Raw genomic sequence first — 19,258 nt, 5'->3', positions numbered from 1 at the left:
ATTATATCCTCTTCCCCTGAGGTAGTATCATACCCATCCTCATCAAAACGATCACCCATATGACGGTCTTTTCTAGGCCCTCGTTTTGGCCGTTTGAATTGTCTGTGTTCATCGTCCCCGCGTTCTTGTTTAAATTCGCGTTTTCCGTGCCATCTCTGGTTTGGATTGTTGTAGTCGCTGTGACGTTCGCTGGCGCGAGGTGGCATTGAACGATATCCACGTTTGTCGTCGAAATTAGAGTCGTGGTTATAGACATGATCATTATGGGGTTGCCCTCGATGATAACTATGAGGGGAGGTGGCAAATGAAGTCGCAGTTGAGGAGGATGGAAAGGGGGTCGAAGAGCGCAAAGTATAGAGCGATGACGCAGAGGAAGAAGGGGATCTTCTGCCGGAGTCTCTGGGGTATATAGAATTGCCTGTACGAGAATCGTATTTGGATTTGTATCCGTTGTCGGATGGACGATTATGAGTGTTAATCACGTCGCGAGTGGGGTCAAGATTGCCATATGAGTCCTGGATCCCGTACAAGAGTGATTAAAAAACAGATTTGAAAGAAAATAGAAGATATACTCACATCCCTTAACAAATTTCTTAATCCTGCGTCCTTGATCCATCTCCATCCTTGAGTACCAGTTCCGCCCCCATTGTTCGCATTTGAAGTATCAGCACAGGCAACGTCAACGCCAAGATTAGAGAATACAGCACGAGTGGTTACTTCGTCGTATACAAGGAGAATGAGGTGCTCAGCATCCGAAGGAATACTGACAGACATTCCATCTGGCATAGAACTGGAATGATTAGTCGACGAAGAAGCATAATTTGACATCTGGAACCCCAAGAGCTTTCGGAAGAGCCACGGCCCAAAGTCGGGATCCTTCTGAGCTTGTACCCTTGACCTTGGAAACGTCTTCTTGATCAATCCTGACTGGTTTTTATACGAATTCCAGCCAAAGTCCACTTGTTCCCCCCCTCCGTCACGAGAAGCTCGCAAATCATGCATGCCCCCTTCAGCTCTCGCCCAGGCCACATCAAGGAGATCTAGATTACCCATACCAACAGACCAGAGTGTGTACGCGAATGCCGCGACTTGGATCCGAGGCAATAGAGTTTTATCCAAATTCTGGGGGACTGAAAACTGAGCATATGGTTCGTGAATCGTGTTTCCTAATCCTGCAGTAGAGGGAGGCGGCGGAATTCTTTTTGTAGCAAGCTGTCGAAGCAGTCGCACATTTTCAAATACTCCACGTTTGCTACCTTCCTGTAGATCGACCGATTGGCAAAAGCCCTTGTTGTCTCGAGACGTATCTCTTCGATCACCTCTGCTCTTTGGTGCTAGCGAGCGTAACTTGGCCGCTAGCGAATCAATATCATCGAATTCGATTGGCGATAAGGATTCGAATACGGATGATTGGAGCGCTTCATTAGGAAGAGGTAAAGAATAACGCCAATAGGAACATAGCTGTTTGACTTGAGTAAAAGTAAGGAGGAGAAGGGATGCGCCCGAAGGAAGGATTCCGAGTGTTAGTTCTATCTCTTCTTCCATCATTTCTTCATTATAGTGCGACTGGGAATTGGGCTGATACTTGGATTCGCCTTCGGCTACCTTGGAGCTCGAGGTAGACACATTGAAGGCCTCGAATACCTTCTTGGCGATAATTTTCTGGTCATTATATGAGCCCCCTTCGTTTCGTATACGGAAGGCGTTATCCCTAGAGAAAGGAAGGAAACCGAAAGTTGGAATTTCAGATGAATCAGACCGACTCAAAGTTTTCCGTTCATAGAAACTCGTTATTTCCCTCCATTATCGACACAAGACACATGCAATATAGCAATTGCGACCGCAGTTCCGAATCTCTCTGAGCTACAAACAACCATCCTTTCTTTATCCGCGAAGCTTCGAGTTCCACTCACCACCGATGTCGAGATTCGCGGAAGCCACCAAGTTGAAAGTAGTGCATTACTGAGCGATGCTTCGTTGCTACTGAGCAAATCAGATGAAGGCACCTTGAAAAGTCGGTGCAGGACTTACCTTGTCAATTATTCTCAAGTAAGGCAACTTCGTGAAGCCCTCAAAGTTACGAGTCCGGAATGAAATTCTGGAATCGGTTTGCATATGAATATGTATTCAATATCTGCAAAGGATTTATTAGCACTCACACCAGAGTCAGCATCTGCCCCTGCCCAAACTTTAGATAAGCATTTGTAAGTGTTTGAAATCATTGACTGGAAAATTCATGCAAGCAAATATTTATTGTTGATACACTCAGCTAGGCAGCCAAGCGAACAACTCTTTTTTCCCTGTCCTATGGGTTGCAAATGTTGAGCAAGTGTCCAAGGTAGATTCAGAAAGTTGAAGCTAAAAATTTGCTGCTATAATATATATGCAACTTTATACTAAAAAGGTAGTTAACTGTAAACTGTGTACAATAGAAAGGCTGAGATCTGCCTTCACCATGCTTCAAAACTAAAACAGTTCTTCACAGTTTCTTTGTTCTGCGCGGCTCGTATGAGTAAGTTGTCAATGCAAATGTGGCTGTGAGGAGCTGTTCATTTTGTGGTTTTTACTTTACATGTAATTTTGGGAAGCCGAGTATGTAGCATTACTTCCCCAAAACTGATTGTTTCTTATTGTCGATAAGTATATACATACATACAATGCAACCCTGCAAGGTGTCTTCAAAGTTCAGGGTACTGGTTTGTGGTCTGTACTTGAATGTTATTGAGAACTGATGCATTAATAAGCATATGGCAGTCAGGTCAAGACAGGACCAACTAAGGTCATGACAAGATAAGGTTTCTATTTTGATATAGTGGCGTTCATCGAGGCTGAAGCAATAGCATCACTTAGACTATGCCTTCTCCGTGCATCAGCACTCTCTGCCCTCTCTTTCAACCCAGGAAAAGTATCTTTCAGTACCCTTTCCAGCTCAGGCCAAATTTCATCAGATGTAGTTCCGGATATTGACTGCATCATCAGGCGATGCGGCGGCGTGGTGTGGAAAGCAAGCTGATGCGGGTGCTGGTGAGGATGACGATGCGGAGGTGTTGAAATATGGGCCTGAGATAGACGAGCGTAGAAATCTAGTAGAGGTGAAGTTGTCGAGTAAAACTTTTCGAGACGGCGAGCAAAGATTTCCTGTATGTGGAGGTATGAGTACTTACGAGTAAACCTGCGAATTGGGAAAGACCGAGATATATACGTACGGGATTATCATCAGGTCTTTTGGTGAGGGGTTCACCAGTCTCATCGTCGAATCCTTCGACTTTGGGGGGATAGATTATACACCCGACCGGAAGGTAGATGCACCCAGCGATCCGAGATACGGCTGAAGATGATGTCGTCCGGAACATCAAGATTCACGACCAAACTTAACGGTGTGTTTTGCTTACTGAATAACGTAATCAGCAGCAACGAAGGACTAATAGAATGTGATTTGACTCACTTGAGATGCGTGTTTAGGAGCTCTCCTTGCGCGAATGTACGAGGAAATCCATCCAGAATCCAGTGCTTGTTGTGCAGAGGTCTAATTTACTGGTAACGACCTGTAGCATGAGTTCGTCTGGGACTAATCCCCCCTGAGCAACAATCTCCTCGGCCATTCGTCCGACTTCGGTTCTAAAGAAATATTCAACTAGACGTTTGACTGGAACACTAGATATCTTTACCTATCATTTATATGCATCCTCAACAGATCCCCAGTGGAAAGCGAAACAATATCGTATTTCTTAACAAGACGTCCACTGTAATTTCCTTTTCCTTCCAGAATCGCCTATGTTTCTGTAACCCATACAACGACTTTGTCGGGTGCTTTAGTGATGTGTTCACCTCCCCGTCAATGTCAGTCTCACATCACATCACACGTCCTTATTTTCATGATATTATTCAATGTTATTTCACCTCAGTTAAGAGTTATCCGGTGTACCAGGGTGCACCGCTCTTGGCCAGCACCAAAGGTTAGATATTGCAACACTTAACTGGGAAGCTTTAGACACTGAATAATAGACATGTGCTTCACCTATAGCTTCACGATCACTTTGTTCAACTGCGCAACGATAATGTGATAATGTGAATCCAATCCTGATTTCTGCATCATTCTTCGGCCTCAACTGATCAAGGCTCCCAGACTGACATCAAACGCCTCACTCCGTATAGGCATTTCCGGTGTATGAAACGGATTTTGCATCACTTTCTCCGCGTAAGTAGTGTAAATCTTTTGAAGAAGGACGTCGATAGATGACGCAGGTTCGGCGGGAGAGGTTAGCAGAATAAATTTCGTCCCTACGGCACGAGATCGGTGGAAGAATGCAAAAGAATAGAGATGAGGATATGTACCTGTAAGCGTCAGCAACACACTAATCTTAAAGGTTTCGCCCTCGATGACTTGTGCGCCCGAGCTTTGACCAGGAATAGGAGAAAGACGAGAAGTTATGGCATGAATACCGTGCAGCGTTCCGGCAAGGACGAGATATTCATTTGAGGTCAACTGTGCAAGCCCATCTGTGTCGAGGAAATGCAATTTATTATTGTCGATTTTAGATGGTGACATACAGTACCTGCAAAGCTCCGTTGATAGACTAATCCGCCAGCTTTGTTGATGACCTATGGGATATTGAGAATTCATGATCTTCCGGAACTAAGCAAGAAACGAACCCAGAGCCCGAAGATGGCCATGAAGATAAATTGCAGTGAACTAGTCCTGTTGTCGCATACATTCGGTGGCTTTTACATAGCTGTTTTCAAACGCACCACCACGTAAAGATTTCCGATAGAGTTCTTATAAAAGCTGCCAATGTTAATGAGCGTTTAGAAGAACCGGAGAGTTGAGATGTGTTTGGACCGGAGTTCCTCGTCACGAGCACCGCGTGCGTCTTGTAATCAATGTCAGTGTCATTGTCAAGCATTTTCTTTTCATTGCGACCGCAACGATTTGCTTACCATGGCCAAACTATCAGCCTAGTATGACACTCCTCAACTTCAACCCGAACACAAGCTAATTGATAATGCAGCGAACGTGAGCGCGAAGTAAACATCGCCCGCAATCGAGCTCTGCTCGAACAACTCGAACTAAAACAAGCCGTCGACGGGCTTGGTTTCCCAGACAAACAACCTCCTCCAAAAACAAAAGCAAAACCCGTGCAATCTACAAAGAAAGTAAAAAAGGAGACTGACGCACCGAGGCGGCAGTCTGCGCGTCTTAGAAGTGCTGCGACCATTGATCCGAACGAGAGTCTCTCGAATAAGAGGAAACGCGAGGTATGTTGAGGATCAATGCTGCCAGTCACCAGGAACGCTAGCAGTGCTTGGTAAATTTCTTTCAATTACTTACACAAATGCCGCAGGCAGCAGATCAGGAGCGTCTTGCGAAAGAAGCAGAAGAACGAATCGAAACACAGGAGCGGGAATGGTTTGCGAAAAAGCCACGGCACGAGGAACTAGATCTTATCACTCTTACGGACGAAGTCTCTGCTAAAGCTGCATCTCTATCGATCGCGCTACAGAACATTTCTCAGACGCCTCAAGCCAAGCGGCCAGCTGATGCCGAGGCTTTCGTATTCGAAGAAGATGCGAAAGATCAAGCGCAGGTTGAGCAGTTACGTGAGAAGCTTCAGGCCCTGAAGGTGGTCGCTAGGGCTAAAGTCACGGAAAATCGCGTGTACAGTGCTGTGTTTCACCCTGATTGTACAAAGGATTTGATCTTCTTTGGAGGTTCGTGGCGACTCTGTCAACGTTACCAAACACTCGCCGACACGGATATGTAGACAAACACGGGCAATTAGGTATATGGGATGCTAGAGCACCACAAGATCAGATCGACCACGACGATGAATCCAACGCTGATACCAGAGAAAGTGGTAAATACTGGCGATTACAAGTTCACTGGCCTGCGACATCCAAGTCGGTATGTGCATATCCTGTGGAATAATACCTTCCAGTCAATAGAGTTCCAACGAGCAGTCAATATCCTCTGTAAAACTGGACCCTATTGACTCACATACGGTAGGTCATTGAATTCCTATGTCCTTCCGCATGTAACAGCGTTGTGTCTCAAAAACAACACAGGTCTATACCAGTTCATACGACTGTACGATTCGGTCGCTTTCATTCACCTCTGGAGTTTCTCGCGAAATATTCACCAATGACGAGACGTTGATTTGTAGCATGGATCTTGTACCCAATGGACATGAAATGTGGATATCAGATGCCGCTGGTGGTGTTACCCACCTTGATCTTCGACAGGACAAATCTAAAGCCAAGTGGTACCAATTGTCGGACCAGAAGATTGGTTGTGTCAGCGTCAATCCCAGTCGACCCGACTTTCTATTGACAGCGAGTAATAGCAAAGAATTAAGGTATGTAGTATAGATGTACTTTTCTCTGATAATTTATACTAAATCTTACCGCATTAGAATATGGGATACGCGCAAGTTGCGGTCCATGGCTACGGCCTCGTCTTCGGATGAATCAATAATTGAATTTGATTCAGCATTCGTCACTAAGTATCGCGAATCAAAGGAAGGTGTAGGATGCCTTCGTGGCGAATGGAGACACGATAAATCCGTGAGCTCTGCGTACTGGGATCCCAGAGGTAGAAGTATCGTCAGTACAAGCTATGATGATGCTATTAGAAGTAAGTCCTCGATTAAAACATTTTTCGTCCAGGTACTGAGGTAGTTTTTAGTCTGGGACATCCATTCTCCTGCTTTCGAGGGTTATAAGCCTTTCCCTTCGGCTAGGCCGTTCTGTCGCATCTCACACAATTGCCAAACGGTATGTTTCATTGCCTCCTTGATAGTCAAATGTTAAATCGACCTGTTTATACACCAGGGAAAATGGCTCACTATTCTTCGAGCACAATGGAATCCAAATCCAGAAGTTTACCCTCATTTTACGGTAAATTCATCTTAACCTCTGCGCTATCTGCAGTATACTAATGATCCCAATTGAGATCGCTAACATGAATCATTCACTGGATATCATCTCCTGCAAGGTCCGCTTGTTGTAGTACTTATATATTTCTTACAGCTTACGACTTGCCGATCAGGGTGAACGCATCGCTAAATTATCGGACCCCTCAAAGTAAGCATGCATGTATGCCCAGATTGTGATTGTTGAAACATGATTTCTGAACCAGAATTACCGCTGTTCAAGCAGTGACTTGCTCACATCCGTCCATAGTGGAGCGAGCTGCCACTGGTAACGCCAGCGGGAGATGTGTCCTCTGGGCTCCTGAAGATGTTTAGCCTGCAGTCCACCCACACGTACCAACGAATACACATCGACTGCCCCCCGTCGAACCTCGGATCACGAAATGACCACTAGGTGTTGCTATTACATGTTTGTGTATTATATAGATCAACGTCTTGGAATTGCAATCTCTTTATTATCGGGTCGAGGAAGATGACCTAGAAGGATCCCTGGCTATATCGGATCCCATTTCTTTCAATCTATTCTTTATTTCAAGTCTCCTCTGTTCCCCATGCTCGGTTGCTTGAAGCCTAGCTTGAGTGAGATTCTGTACCGCCTCGTTGTGCTGCCTTATGTGTCTCGGGAACAGAATCAGCCCCGGAAACACACCAATTACGATGGACTTCGAGAACGGCCTGGATTAGATGTGACGCAGAGAATGACCAAAATGACCATACCACTATCCCGAAGCCCAGGATCATATGGTCCTTCCATCTATCATCTGCATTACTATTCCATTCGTACCGTGATTCATAACCTTTGGCGACATTTGGTCCTCGGTTTCGATATTGCTGATGCTTGTAGTATATGTTCTTCCGTCTTGCGATCTCATCGGCATATTCATCGAACAGGTGAGCATTTTTGAGGCCAATCTTGTCGCCCTTCCTCAAAGAATCATATGCGGCTCTTATAGCTTGGAAACGAGCATGTCGCTCGGAAGCAGGAGTCTGTCGACAATAAGGTGAATCAGGGTGATACTGCCGAACAAGGTCATAGTCTAATGCAAGGTTAACAACGGCTTGTTAATTGCGGAGCAAGGTTTACCAACATCTTTCCTTGATTTGTTGGGAACTACATCCGTACGGAAGATGGAATATCTCGTACGGAGAAGGTCTCGGCTGAGTGGGGAAAGGGAACCCAGAGCTAGAATTTGATGAAACACAGCGTACGCAAGACGGCTTTGAGTACCATATCTGAGAAGATACTAGCCAGCCTCGCAGTGATAGAGCATGCATAAAGAGGAGATAAGTCACACGTGACAATGGATCACGCAATTCGGCTGCGAGAAAACTGCCCGGCAATTTTCCTTTTTCCTTTAACCACCAACTTTTTTTTTCTTCCCTCTTTATAGAACATGGTACAGTGCCTTTCGCTCGCACAAATACATACATCATCTTAAAATTTGACAGAGTCACAACGGCTATGGCGGAGGCAGCTACGGAGGAGGAGGAGGAGGCTGGGGCGACGACAGGATGAGCAACTTGGGTGGGGGTCTGCGTTCGGTTGATTGGAACCATACAAAACTCGAACACTTTGAAAAGAACTTCTATGTTGAGGACAAACGAGTTTCCGCCCGAAGTGACCGAGAGATAGAAGAATTTAGACGAGCTAAGGAGATACGAGCAAGTCCTTTTTTTCTTTCCAATCTTTCCTCTCAAACATTATCTTACTTTACTTAGATTCAAGGCCGCAATGTTCCAAGACCTGTTACGTCGTTCGAAGAAGTGGGATTCCCGGAATATTTGATGAAAACCATTCGTGCCCAAGGCTTTTCTGCGCCAACTGCTATTCAATGTCAATCGTGGCCTATGGCGCTTACCGGTCGAGACATGGTAGCCATTGCTCAAACTGGTAGTGGAAAAACCATTTCTTTTGCTCTCCCAGCGATGCTACATATCAACGCGTGAGTAACATGCTTCGCTGATAAATACAACGTGTCACTGATCCTTGACTTTGTCTGCAGTCAACCACTTCTTGCACCAGGAGACGGACCGATTGCATTGGTATTAGCTCCCACGCGAGAGCTTGCTGTTCAAATACAACAAGAATGTTCTAAATTCGGGTATGGTGTTTCCTTCCTTCATTGTCTTTATTCTCTCATCACAGTCTCACAGCAACAATTCACGTATACGCAACACTGCAATTTATGGAGGTGCACCCAAGGGTCCTCAAATTCGTGATCTTCAACGCGGAGTGGAAATTGTCATCGCCACCCCTGGTCGTCTCATTGACATGCTTGAAACCCAAAAGACCAACCTTCGTCGTGTGACCTATCTTGTGATGGATGAAGCCGATCGTATGCTCGACATGGGTTTTGAACCTCAAATCAGGAAAATAGGTCTGTTTGCCTATCATTCGACGAAGATACTCTAATCCGATCGAAAACAGTTTCTCAGATCCGACCCGATAGACAAACTTTGATGTTCAGTGCTACGTGGCCGAAAGATGTGCAAAAGTTAGCAAGCGTAAGTTTTTTCTTCTTTATTTACTGTTCAGATCTTGAATGGCTGTTTTTTATGTAGGACTTTCTTACAGATATGATTCAATGCAACATTGGTTCTATGGAGCTCACCGCCAACCACAACATTGCTCAGGTATCTTTATTGTTCCTTCTATATCATATGTCATTCTGATGGTGCAATGAAAGATCGTCGAAGTGTGTAGCGACTTCGAGAAGCGCAACAAAATGATCACCCATCTGGAAAAAATTAGCTCCGAGAATGCGAAAGTTCTCATATTTGTTGCAACTAAGAGGGTAGCGGATGACATCACAAAGTACCTAAGGCAAGATGGATGGCCTGCCCTTGCTATTCATGGTGACAAGGAGCAGTACGTACTCACAATATCCTTGTTTATACACTATTTGCTGAACGACCTTGCAGACGCGAACGTGACTGGGTTCTCGGTGAATTCAAGGCTGGTCGTTCACCTATTCTGATTGCCACAGACGTTGCGTCTCGTGGTCTTGGTATGTTTTTATCATTTGTGTTGCAAGCGCTGCGTCTTTTTTTCTGTGCTGGTGTCATCCATGTGGCCGTCGGGTTTGCTTGACGTTTCCATAGCTGGTGATTTCATCACCACTACAACACTTCTCAATTTCCTGGTGTCACTTTCAATATCTCAGGGTGCGTATCGAAAGCAAGAACAGGCGATAATGGACCGGAACTAAGAGCAAGTTGACAATCCATCCCTCTAACCCCTCCACCATGGTACTCTCAGCGCTGCTCGCAGCGTTCTTGGGTTCAGCCAAGCGAACAATTTCTGCGTTCTTTCCTTGGTTTGGTACGGTTACGGACTCTGGTTTTGTGAATCGCTTCTCTTTAACCTCCGCGTGCAACGTCTTCCTGTTTCTGATTTTCGGACTCGACCGCCATCACTTCAATGCGGTTGAGCCATCCCTGGGACCTGTCATGACATTTGCAGTTGAGAAGTATTATTTTCCCTTCAACGAAGCGCTTGTATATTTTTCACTCTGTGGCGTTTTATTGATCATGCATGCTCTTCTATATCGTTGTTTCCTCTCTCGACCGCCCTCTCGCTCCTTTCGTGTGTGGTCTGCTCCTTTAACTGGCATTTCTGTTGGCTGTCACTTTCTTCAGACGTCAAGGATGTCGGATACGTCATCGTAAGTTTCTTACTCCCTTCGTCCGTTCCCTGCGCAACATTCTCATCATTTATCACAGAATTACGATTTCCCTAACAATTGCGAAGACTATATCCATCGTATCGGACGAACTGGACGTGCTGGCATGAAAGGAACATCTTACACCTACTTCACGACCGATAATGCCAAGCAAGCTCGCGAACTGGTTGCTATCCTGAAGGAAGCTAAAGCCACTGTACCTCCTCAACTCGAAGAGATGACCATGTTCGGTGGTGGTGGCGGACGTAGTAAGTTCCCTTAAATTCCTCGTCAGATATTGACTGACTTGACTCTGTAGGCCGCTTCGGAGGTGGAGGTGGAGGTCGTGGTGGCCGAGGTGGAGGTGGCTATCGCGGTGGAGGAGGTGGTGGTGGGCGCTGGGGTGGAGGTGGAGGTGGAGATAGCGGATATGGTGGTCGTAATGATCGCTGGTGAAAGGGTACGCTATATTCTTGGGACAGCTATAATGCTGTTACTCCTGCTGCCGTTTGATTGCATCCATCGCGCTCCTTGACTTGTTATATTCTGTATATGGCATAGAGATGTAGCTTTTTACATACACCACTCTTGGTCTAAAGTCCCAAGTTAATTCCTAGTATTACTCCCCTTATTGCTGCAATACATAGTTGATTCCGACTACTTTTAGCAATACATATCGTCGAAGCCTCGTTCTGTAGTGGATATTGTCTGTGCTTTCGAAGGTGTTTCGGGTGTGGTCCCAACGGCGGAATGATCTTTCAAAGCTGCCTGCTTTCGAGCATCCTCTGCTTCCGTCTCGTGGCTGATTCCCCACATTTCATCATCATCATCTACAGCTAGAGTAACACTGCCGTTCGCGTTCTTCGAAGGATTAGAATTAACTGCGGTAGCGAAAGACAATCCTGTTGGCGCGGCTGTTGAAGTCAAACTTCGACCATCCATTGCTTCTTCCATTGCTAGCCAACCCTCTATATCATCATCAACATCCATGAAACTCCCCTCTGCACCATTGGCATTAGTAGAAGATTGTACATCTCCGTCTCGACTCGCTACATTGCTCGTTGTGGTCGTTGCACGACGAGCTTCGTTTGCCTGCTCTGTTTCCATCTCCTTCCAAATTGCTTCCATGTCTTGGTCGTCGAACTCGTCTCCTCCGGCATTCGACGGTGTTGTAGAGGAAGGTGGGTGTGTTGGTGGAGAAGGCGACGAAGAAGCGTAGGCTGCTGCGTCGGATTCAGGTGCTAGAGATGAGACACGTCTGGAAGCAGCCCCTCCTTCTGGGTTCACATCAGTTATTGGGCCGTCATCTGCATTCTCCTCTGTGCCCTCGTCTTCAGTATCAGGATGTGCCTTTCCGTGAGCCTCGTCGCGCCACATACTTAGCTTGTTCTATGAAAGGCCTTTCAATGGATGACAGGCATAGTATGCAAAGGAGTATCGCGTACATGCATGAGCTTGGAATGACATAACTTCTCCACGCGATCAACTGTATCCTTGAACTGTGATTTTGGGTACATTCGATGAGTCCAATATTGATATATTTGCAATAATCGGTTGAGGTCTGTAGCCTGAACACCCCGTTTCAGGCTGCGATATGAGATCAGGTTAAAGCCACAGACAATACCTCGTGTCCCTTTCCTTTGATACGAAAATGTTTTGTGTCCTCTATCAATTGAGGAAAGCCGGTGGGCCCCACTAATCTAGCCTCATCCAATCTCATAGGCTTCCGTCTCTCCTTTTCTCCGTCGTCTTTTCCTCTTCCCTTCTTGCCTTTTGACGCGTCATTCCCAGTATCTGGGGGAGGAGGCGAGCTGCTGAGGATTTCGCGTAGGGGAACATGTGCTTTTGCCTTTCTCTGCGCCTCACGTTCGAGATTAGCATAGTCGATCTCTCGATTCCGCGCTAGGGGCACGTAGTCAAAGTTGAGGTCGTCGCCAACCACGCTGTCAAAAATTTCGTCCACGTTGATATCCTGTTGTTGAGGAAGATTTTTCTCTGGATCATTGTTGAACTCGTCTTCGTCGTCGTGGTCGGGAAGAAATAGAGGCTGACTAGAGCTAGATGAACCAAAAGATGCAGTAGAAGCCGAAGTAGAGGGACGAGAAATTATCTCGACCTCGTTGTCGTCGTCAAAGATGTCCATGTCGTTAGTCGCGTTGAAAAAAGGTGAAATTCGCGCGTCGCGCGTTTGGCGCGCTATTTTGCCGGCCCGAAAGCCGCGACTATGGCCACAACAAACAACTTACAAGTTCCTGTCGTGGAGGATGGGATCCGATACTGGACTGAACAGCCTGCAAGCGTGGATGGCGTACTAGGTCAGTTCCTTGGCTTTTATCAAGTATTTTGTTCAATTTATATGTCTAGGCGGCTATGGAACTGGTGTACATATCATATTCAACCCTCTGAACATCCGAAAAGAGCTGATTGTCCCTCCCTAGTCTCTGCCTCGTATAGATGCCCTTGGATCACGTCTCTTTTTGCTTCACCTGTACCCCGAACTCTGTACCGTATCATCAGCATTAAAGCCCTTGGAAGCACAGCCCGTGTCCAATCCAATCCGTGCATTGGATGTTGGAGCAGGAGTAGGACGTGTTACTTCCGATGTTCTTCTCCATCTTGTCGATACCGTTTGCCTTCTAGAACCTGTAACTCCTTTCATACAAGAAGCGCTCCAAAATGCTCGCAAAAGTGCCGCAGCCAGTTCTTCGACACAAATCAACGGCAGACATGCAATTCACTGGCCTGGTCTCGCTGATCAGACGAAGAGTGTCACATTTTTGCAAGGGACCTTGCAGGCTTTTGACCCAGCTCATCCGATTGTCAGTCATGATTCCTCCTCTTCGATCGCTTTTATCGACCGGATTGGGAGCCCGAATCCTGAGGACCCAATGACTGACATTGACTCTGGATTCGACGTGGTCTGGTGCCAGTGGTGCCTCGGACACTTAAACGACATCGATTTGGTTGCTTTCCTTCGACGAAGCTATGTCGCTCTTAGGGATCATGGGGTAGACGGTCACAACGGCAAGAGCTTGATCGTAGTTAAGGAAAATGCCTGCTCAGATGCAGAAGACGGTGGACCGAAAACCGTTTTTGATGAACAGGATTCCAGCTTTACGAGGTAACTGCAATCGAGATACGTGTGCAGCTCGTACTGTCCTAATCACTGTCACCAGATCTGATATGGCCTGGAAGGCTGCATTTCGGGAAGCGGGTCTTCGACTCGTGAAGGAACAAGTGCAAGAGGGTTTACCAGATGGTTTGTACGTCGTAAAAATGTGAGTTTGTTTTTTGATTCCTTAATCGAACACAGAATGTTCAATGCAAAAGGTCTTAGGTATGCCCTGAAATGAAAAATTTAGGAGTATTAGACAGAGTTTGAATCATGGACGCGCGCGCGTGTACTAATGCGTTGCACATATGTAGCTTGCAGAGCGTGCACTGTACCTACTGTATTGTAACAGTCAAAAAGTTGTTGGAAAGTGGGTGACCTTGAGCAGCCTTTATGCTGTTGGATTATGGACAAAAATATTACAGCGCTTTGGGAGTGCTAAATGGATTTCAGCGCCAGCTCTGTCCCAAAGCGGGGCCCCGTATAATCTCGGCCTTTCTAAAAATGGCGTCACGCGATTATATCATTTTGGGGGAAAACCCGGCTCCGCGCATCCGCGCCCCAAGCTCTCGAATCTCTTGTTCCCTGCACAGGGTAATACGCCGATTCCAGGCCCTCAATCCTGTTCCTTTTCATCCTTCTCTTGCTGCCGTTAGTGCTCATGCAGATAATCCGCAATGCCAGTCTAACTTCACATCGAATGTCTATTCGTACTAGTCCCACACGGTTATCTGCATGGTCCGCTGCGGCCAGGTCCTTTTCCTCAAGCTCACCGGCTTCTCTTTTTCGAAATTCGCTACAACCAGTTGCCCACGACGAAGCTCATTCTGACCCGAGGCATGCCCGTATGTTGCGCATGCTTATGTTTGGCAAGCCCGGAGCGGGCAAGGGTACTCTAAGTGGACGTCTTGTCAAGAAATACGATATTGTCTCGCTTTCCACTGGGGATCTGTTGAGGATGCATATAAATGATAGGTAAGATATCTAGCGTTCTAGTCAAACGTCTAGTTGAATATTTCTTTAGAACCGAAGTCGGACGAATGGCCGAGGAGATTGTTGCTCAGGGGGGATTGGTCCCAGACGAACTCATGCTACAGGTCGTTACCAGTAAATTAGACCGTCTGCACAACAAGCACTGGATTCTGGATGGATTTCCTCGTACATTCGCGCAAGGAGAGCTCCTAAACACGCATCTCAAGTGAGTCAAATCATGTTCTATTAGTCCTTCATTGCTGCTGATAAGGTTATTCAGTAAGCAAAACACACCGTTAAGCTTGGTCGTGAATCTTGATGTTCCGGACGACATCATCCTCAGCCGTATCTCGGATCGCTGGGTGCACCTACCTTCCGGTCGTGTGTATAATCTCTCCTACAATCCACCCAAAGTCGAAGGATTCGACGATGAGACTGGCGAACCCCTCACCAAAAGACCTGATGATAATCCCGTACGTATATATCTCGGTCTTTCCCAATTCACAGGTTGGCTCATACCTCCACAAACAGGAAATCTTTGCTCGCCGACTCGAAAAGTTTTACTCGACAACTTCACCTCTACTAGATTTTTACGCTCGTCTATCTCAGGCCCACGTTTCAACACCTCCGCATCGTCATCCTCATCAGCACCCGCATCAGCTTGCTTTCCACACCTCGCCGCCACATCGCCTGATGATGCAGTCAGTATCCGGAACTACATCCGATGAAATTTGGCCTGAGCTGGAAAGGGTACTGAAAGATACTTTTCCTGGGTTGAAAGAGAGGGCAGAGAGTGCTGATGCACGGAGAAGGCATAGTCTAAGTGATGCTATTGCTTCAGCCTCGATGAACGCCACTATATCAAAATAGAAACCTTATCTTGTCATGACCTTAGTTGGTCCTGTCTTGACCTGACTACCATATGCTTATTAATGCTTCAGTTCTCAATAACATTTAAGTACAGACCACAAACCAGTACCCTGAAGACACCTTGCAAGTTGCATCGTATGTGTATGTATATACTTATCGACAATAAGAAACAGTCAGTTTTGGGGAAGTAATGCTACATACTCGGCTTCCCAAAATTACATGTAAAGTAAAAACCACAAAATGAACAATACCCCTCACAGCCACATTTGCATTGACAACTTGCTCATATGAGCCGCGCAGAACAAGGTAGCTGTGAGGAACTGTTCTGTTTTAGTTTTGAAGCATGGTGAAGGCAGATCTCAGCCTTTCTATTGTACACAGTTTACGGTTGACTACCTTTTTAGTATAAAGTTGCATATATTATAGCAGCAAATTTTTGGCTTCAGCTCTCTGAATCTACCTTGGACACTTGCTCAACATTTGCAACCCATAGGACAGGGAAAAAAGAGTTGTTTGCTTGGCTGCCTAGCTGAGTGCATCAACAATAAATATTTGCTTGCATGAATTTGCCAGTCAATGATTTCAAACACTTACAAATGCTTATCTAAAGTTTGGGCAGGGGCAGATGCTGACTCTGGTGTGAGTGCTAATAAATCCTTTGCAGATATTGAATACATATTCATATGCAAACCGATTCCAGCATTTCATTCCGGACTCGTAACTTTGAGGGCTTCAAGAAGTTGCCTTACTTGAGAATAATTGACAAGGTAAGCTCTGCACCGACTTTTCAAGGTGCCTTCATCTGATTTGCTCAGTAGCAACGAAGCATCGCTCAGTAATGCACTACTTTCAACTTGGTGGCTTCCGCGAATCTCGACATCGGTGGTGAGTGGAACTCGAAGCTTCGCGGATAAAGGATGGTTGTTTGTAGCTCGGAGCGCAATTGCTATATTGCATGTGTCTTGTGTCGATAATGGAGGGAAATAACGAGTTTCTATGAACGGAAAACTTTGAGTCGGTCTGATTCATCTGAAATTCCGACTTTCGGTTTCCTTCCTTTCTCTAGGGATAACGTCTTCCGTATACGAAACGAAGGGGGCTCATATAATGACCAGAAAATTATCGCCAAGAAGGTATTCGAGGCCTTCAATGTGTCTACCTCGAGCTCCAAGGTAGCCGAAGGCGAATCCAAGTATCAGCCCAATTCCCAGTCGCACTATAATGAAGTAATGATGGAGGAAGAGATAAAACTAACACTCGGAATCCTTCCTTCGGGCGCATCCCTTCTCCTCCTTACTTTTACTCAAGTCAAACAGCTATGTTCCTATTGGCGTTATTCTTTACCTCTTCCTAATGAAGCGCTCCAATCATCCGTATTCGAATCCTTATCGCCAATCGAATTCGATGATATTGATTCGCTAGCGGCCAAGTTACGCTCGCTAGCACCAAAGAGCAGAGGCGATCGAAGAGATACGTCTCGAGACAACAAGGGCTTTTGCCAATCGGTCGATCTACAGGAAGGTAGCAAACGTGGAGTATTTGAAAATGTGCGACTGCTTCGACAGCTTGCTACAAAAAGAATTCCGCCGCCTCCCTCTACTGCAGGATTAGGAAACACGATTCACGAACCATATGCTCAGTTTTCAATCCCCCAGAATTTGGATAAAACTCTATTGCCTCGGATCCAAGTCGCGGCATTTGCGTACACACTCTGGTCTGTTGGTATGGGTAGTCTAGATCTCCTTGATGTGGCCTGGGCGAGAGCTGAAGGGGGCATGCATGATTTGCGAGCTTCTCGTGACGGAGGGGGGGAACAAGTGGACTTTGGCTGGAATTCGTATAAAAACCAGTCAGGATTGATCAAGAAGACGTTTCCAAGGTCAAGGGTACAAGCTCAGAAGGATCCCGACTTTGGGCCGTGGCTCTTCCGAAAGCTCTTGGGGTTCCAGATGTCAAATTATGCTTCTTCGTCGACTAATCATTCGAGTTCTATACCAGATGGAATGTCTGTAAGTATTCCTTCGGATGTTGAGCACCTCATTCTCCTTGTATACGACGAAGTAACCACTCGTGCTGTATTCTCTAATCTTGGCGTTGACGTTGCCTGTGCTGATACTTCAAATGCGAACAATGGGGGCGGAACTGGTACTCAAGGATGGAGATGGATCAAGGACGCAGGATTAAGAAATTTGTTAAGGGATGTGAGTATATCTTCTATTTTCTTTCAAATCTGTTTTTTAATCACTCTTGTACGGGATCCAGGACTCATATGGCAATCTTGACCCCACTCGCGACGTGATTAACACTCATAATCGTCCATCCGACAACGGATACAAATCCAAATACGATTCTCGTACAGGCAATTCTATATACCCCAGAAACTCCGGCAGAAGATCCCCTTCTTCATCTGCGTCATCGCTCTATACTTTGCGCTCTTCGACCCCCTTTTCATCCTCCTCAACTGCGACTTCATTTGCCACCTCCCCTCATAGTTATCATCGAGGGCAACCCCATAATGATCATGTCTATAACCACGACTCTAATTTCGACGACAAACGTGGATATCGTTCAATGCCACCTCGCGCCAGCGAACGTCACAGCGACTACAACAATCCAAACCAGAGATGGCACGGAAAACGCGAATTTAAACAAGAACGCGGGGACGATGAACACAGGCAATTCAAACGGCCAAAACGAGGGCCTAGAAAAGACCGTCATATGGGTGATCGTTTTGATGAGGATGGGTATGATACTACCTCAGGGGAAGAGGATATAATCGCGTCTGAATCGAATGAAAGGCCTATTGCGAAGAAGGAAGAAAATGGTTTCCGGATCGAAGGCGAGCCTCGCGAAAGCGCCGCCAACGCTACTAAACGCGGGGACTCGCCTTCTTCTTCTTGCTCAGTCTCCAAACAGGAACCTTCCTGCGAATCCAAATCGAGCCAGCAAACATCCCAGCAATCACAGCCTCCGATCCTCCAAATTCATGTTATTGATCTCAAGACACTTTTCTACTCCTCCACAGGCTCTCATACCGGTGCGGACAGTGTACAGGGAATGGCAAGAGAACTTAATTTGGGTGGAGGTGGAATACCACTTTACGGAATGTTAGGGAAGGGAGAGTACGGCTCTGGATGGGATGCAGAGTACGTACTCATCGATTTTTAGCATACCAATCTGATGGTCCGTTCTAATCCCATTCACCCAGACTTATGCTTAGCATCTTCCAATTCTTCGTAGACGGACGGACAATCAATGAGCAAAGAGCTACTGCTTCCTCACGAATGGAGGTTGAAAAAGAGGAAAAGATCGAACGGCAAAAACGAGCAGAGGCGGAAAGAATGCAAATTCAAAGTACGCAAGCTGGTTTGGATGATGACATAGACCCAAACGAGGTTAGGCCTTCTGCAGAAGGGCAAAACTCTGATTCAGAATTGGGGGAGGCATGGGAAGACTGGGGCGAGAGCGACTAATGTCGAGCAAAACAGACACTAGCAAATACAGTGGGAAATTCAATGACTCCTGTAGAGTTGGCAATATACAGTATGTGCCATTAGTACATAATCTGAGAGTGAGGTTCGACAAAGCAAATCTCACAACTTGGATAGTGAGTAGTGTGCAGACGTACAGACTAATCAGCGGAAAAAAGTCGTAGAAAGTACAAAATGGGGAGCAAGTGATAAGATAGAATCCTAATAACTTAGTAACGTCCT

At 46.1% G+C, this 19,258-nt stretch overlaps 12 protein-coding genes across 12 annotated transcripts; 8 read left to right on the top strand and 4 right to left on the bottom strand.

The window, feature by feature from the left end:
- Nucleotides 1-2,473: 2,473 nt before the first annotated feature.
- C8R40DRAFT_532172 (uncharacterized protein) lies at nt 2,474-3,777 on the bottom strand. The gene is made up of 4 exons (XM_046235364.1): nt 3,669-3,777; nt 3,446-3,618; nt 3,207-3,391; nt 2,474-3,138 (listed from the first exon to the last, which is right to left on the bottom strand). Exons 3-4 carry the CDS (start codon nt 3,351-3,353, stop codon nt 2,800-2,802), a joined length of 486 nt encoding a protein of 161 aa, XP_046082895.1. The 5' UTR covers nt 3,354-3,391; nt 3,446-3,618; nt 3,669-3,777; the 3' UTR covers nt 2,474-2,799.
- A 328-nt stretch (nt 3,778-4,105) lies between these two features.
- C8R40DRAFT_1162469 (Sybindin-like protein) lies at nt 4,106-4,674 on the bottom strand (the record flags this gene model as incomplete). Its single annotated transcript, XM_046230243.1, has 4 exons — nt 4,106-4,281; nt 4,336-4,500; nt 4,557-4,602; nt 4,654-4,674. 4 exons carry the CDS (start codon nt 4,672-4,674, stop codon nt 4,106-4,108), a joined length of 408 nt encoding a protein of 135 aa, XP_046082894.1.
- A 265-nt stretch (nt 4,675-4,939) lies between these two features.
- C8R40DRAFT_1206258 (WD40-repeat-containing domain protein) lies at nt 4,940-7,372 on the top strand (the record flags this gene model as incomplete). The annotated part of the gene is made up of 12 exons (XM_046233162.1): nt 4,940-4,959; nt 5,010-5,256; nt 5,343-5,709; nt 5,763-5,902; nt 5,959-6,000; nt 6,064-6,353; nt 6,411-6,631; nt 6,683-6,771; nt 6,829-6,894; nt 6,950-6,991; nt 7,046-7,080; nt 7,136-7,372. 12 exons carry the CDS (start codon nt 4,940-4,942, stop codon nt 7,242-7,244), a joined length of 1,668 nt encoding a protein of 555 aa, XP_046082893.1. The 3' UTR covers nt 7,245-7,372.
- A 12-nt stretch (nt 7,373-7,384) lies between these two features.
- C8R40DRAFT_1256228 (uncharacterized protein) lies at nt 7,385-8,204 on the bottom strand (the record flags this gene model as incomplete). Its single annotated transcript, XM_046233766.1, has 3 exons — nt 7,385-7,591; nt 7,647-7,966; nt 8,018-8,204. 3 exons carry the CDS (start codon nt 8,202-8,204, stop codon nt 7,385-7,387), a joined length of 714 nt encoding a protein of 237 aa, XP_046082892.1.
- On the top strand, nt 7,993-10,020 carry C8R40DRAFT_1206242 (RNA helicase; the record flags this gene model as incomplete). The annotated part of the gene is made up of 9 exons (XM_046233161.1): nt 7,993-8,326; nt 8,379-8,595; nt 8,656-8,872; nt 8,933-9,031; nt 9,084-9,307; nt 9,358-9,434; nt 9,492-9,563; nt 9,617-9,798; nt 9,852-10,020. Exons 1-9 carry the CDS (start codon nt 8,324-8,326, stop codon nt 10,018-10,020), a joined length of 1,260 nt encoding a protein of 419 aa, XP_046082891.1. The 5' UTR covers nt 7,993-8,323.
- A 65-nt stretch (nt 10,021-10,085) lies between these two features.
- C8R40DRAFT_533087 (uncharacterized protein) lies at nt 10,086-10,888 on the top strand. Its single transcript, XM_046235367.1, has one exon. The coding sequence runs from the start codon at nt 10,176-10,178 to the stop codon at nt 10,596-10,598; it is 423 nt and encodes a 140-aa protein (XP_046082890.1). The 5' UTR covers nt 10,086-10,175; the 3' UTR covers nt 10,599-10,888.
- Nucleotides 10,650-11,047, top strand: C8R40DRAFT_1053991 (uncharacterized protein; the record flags this gene model as incomplete). Its single annotated transcript, XM_046224902.1, has 2 exons — nt 10,650-10,848; nt 10,923-11,047. Coding segments are annotated over 2 exons (324 nt in total), but the record flags the coding sequence as incomplete, so codon positions are not given.
- Nucleotides 10,971-12,818, bottom strand: C8R40DRAFT_1239551 (replication fork protection component Swi3-domain-containing protein). The gene is made up of 3 exons (XM_046233489.1): nt 12,216-12,818; nt 12,037-12,159; nt 10,971-11,980 (listed from the first exon to the last, which is right to left on the bottom strand). The coding sequence occupies exons 1-3, from the start codon at nt 12,732-12,734 to the stop codon at nt 11,255-11,257; spliced, it is 1,368 nt and encodes a 455-aa protein (XP_046082888.1). The 5' UTR covers nt 12,735-12,818; the 3' UTR covers nt 10,971-11,254.
- Nucleotides 12,816-13,873, top strand: C8R40DRAFT_1162466 (methyltransferase domain-containing protein; the record flags this gene model as incomplete). Its single annotated transcript, XM_046230242.1, has 4 exons — nt 12,816-12,906; nt 12,956-12,972; nt 13,030-13,712; nt 13,768-13,873. 4 exons carry the CDS (start codon nt 12,816-12,818, stop codon nt 13,871-13,873), a joined length of 897 nt encoding a protein of 298 aa, XP_046082887.1.
- Nucleotides 13,874-14,550: 677 nt separating this feature from the next.
- On the top strand, nt 14,551-15,545 carry C8R40DRAFT_1053959 (adenylate kinase-domain-containing protein; the record flags this gene model as incomplete). Its single annotated transcript, XM_046224897.1, has 5 exons — nt 14,551-14,678; nt 14,728-14,901; nt 14,956-15,148; nt 15,207-15,309; nt 15,382-15,545. The coding sequence occupies 5 exons, from the start codon at nt 14,551-14,553 to the stop codon at nt 15,543-15,545; spliced, it is 762 nt and encodes a 253-aa protein (XP_046082886.1).
- Nucleotides 15,546-16,674: 1,129 nt separating this feature from the next.
- Nucleotides 16,675-17,963, top strand: C8R40DRAFT_531287 (uncharacterized protein). The gene is made up of 3 exons (XM_046235361.1): nt 16,675-17,558; nt 17,681-17,746; nt 17,808-17,963. Coding segments are annotated over exons 1-3 (852 nt in total). The 5' UTR covers nt 16,675-16,774; the 3' UTR covers nt 17,810-17,963.
- A 432-nt stretch (nt 17,964-18,395) lies between these two features.
- On the top strand, nt 18,396-19,202 carry C8R40DRAFT_1120288 (uncharacterized protein). The gene is made up of 2 exons (XM_046228756.1): nt 18,396-18,641; nt 18,700-19,202. The coding sequence occupies exon 2, from the start codon at nt 18,758-18,760 to the stop codon at nt 19,016-19,018; it is 261 nt and encodes an 86-aa protein (XP_046082884.1). The 5' UTR covers nt 18,396-18,641; nt 18,700-18,757; the 3' UTR covers nt 19,019-19,202.
- Nucleotides 19,203-19,258: the final 56 nt, after the last annotated feature.

The sequence above is a fragment of the Lentinula edodes genome (genome assembly GCF_021015755.1).
Source record: "Lentinula edodes strain Le(Bin) 0899 ss11 chromosome Unknown C8R40scaffold_35, whole genome shotgun sequence".
NCBI lineage: Eukaryota > Fungi > Basidiomycota > Agaricomycetes > Agaricales > Omphalotaceae > Lentinula > Lentinula edodes.
This window is presented reverse-complemented; position numbering and strand designations above follow the sequence as displayed.

Coding starts and splice junctions, on each gene's coding strand:
- C8R40DRAFT_532172 (XM_046235364.1), bottom strand. CDS start 3,353: ATGTTCCGGACGACATCATCTTCAGCCGTATCTCGGATCGCTGGGTGC. Junction 3,139..3,206: donor AAAGACCTGATGATAATCCC/GTACGTATATAT, acceptor CTCCACATACAG/GAAATCTTTGCTCGCCGTCT.
- C8R40DRAFT_533087 (XM_046235367.1), top strand. CDS start 10,176: ATGGTACTCTCAGCGCTGCTCGCAGCGTTCTTGGGTTCAGCCAAGCGA.
- C8R40DRAFT_1239551 (XM_046233489.1), bottom strand. CDS start 12,734: ATGGACATCTTTGACGACGACAACGAGGTCGAGATAATTTCTCGTCCC. Junction 12,160..12,215: donor TCAAAGGAAAGGGACACGAG/GTATTGTCTGTG, acceptor CGGGGTGTTCAG/GCTACAGACCTCAACCGATT. Junction 11,981..12,036: donor GTCATTCCAAGCTCATGCAT/GTACGCGATACT, acceptor GGCCTTTCATAG/AACAAGCTAAGTATGTGGCG.
- C8R40DRAFT_531287 (XM_046235361.1), top strand. CDS start 16,775: ATGATGGAGGAAGAGATAAAACTAACACTCGGAATCCTTCCTTCGGGC. Junction 17,559..17,680: donor ACCAGATGGAATGTCTGTAA/GTATTCCTTCGG, acceptor GCGAACAATGGG/GGCGGAACTGGTACTCAAGG.
- C8R40DRAFT_1120288 (XM_046228756.1), top strand. CDS start 18,758: ATGCTTAGCATCTTCCAATTCTTCGTAGACGGACGGACAATCAATGAG.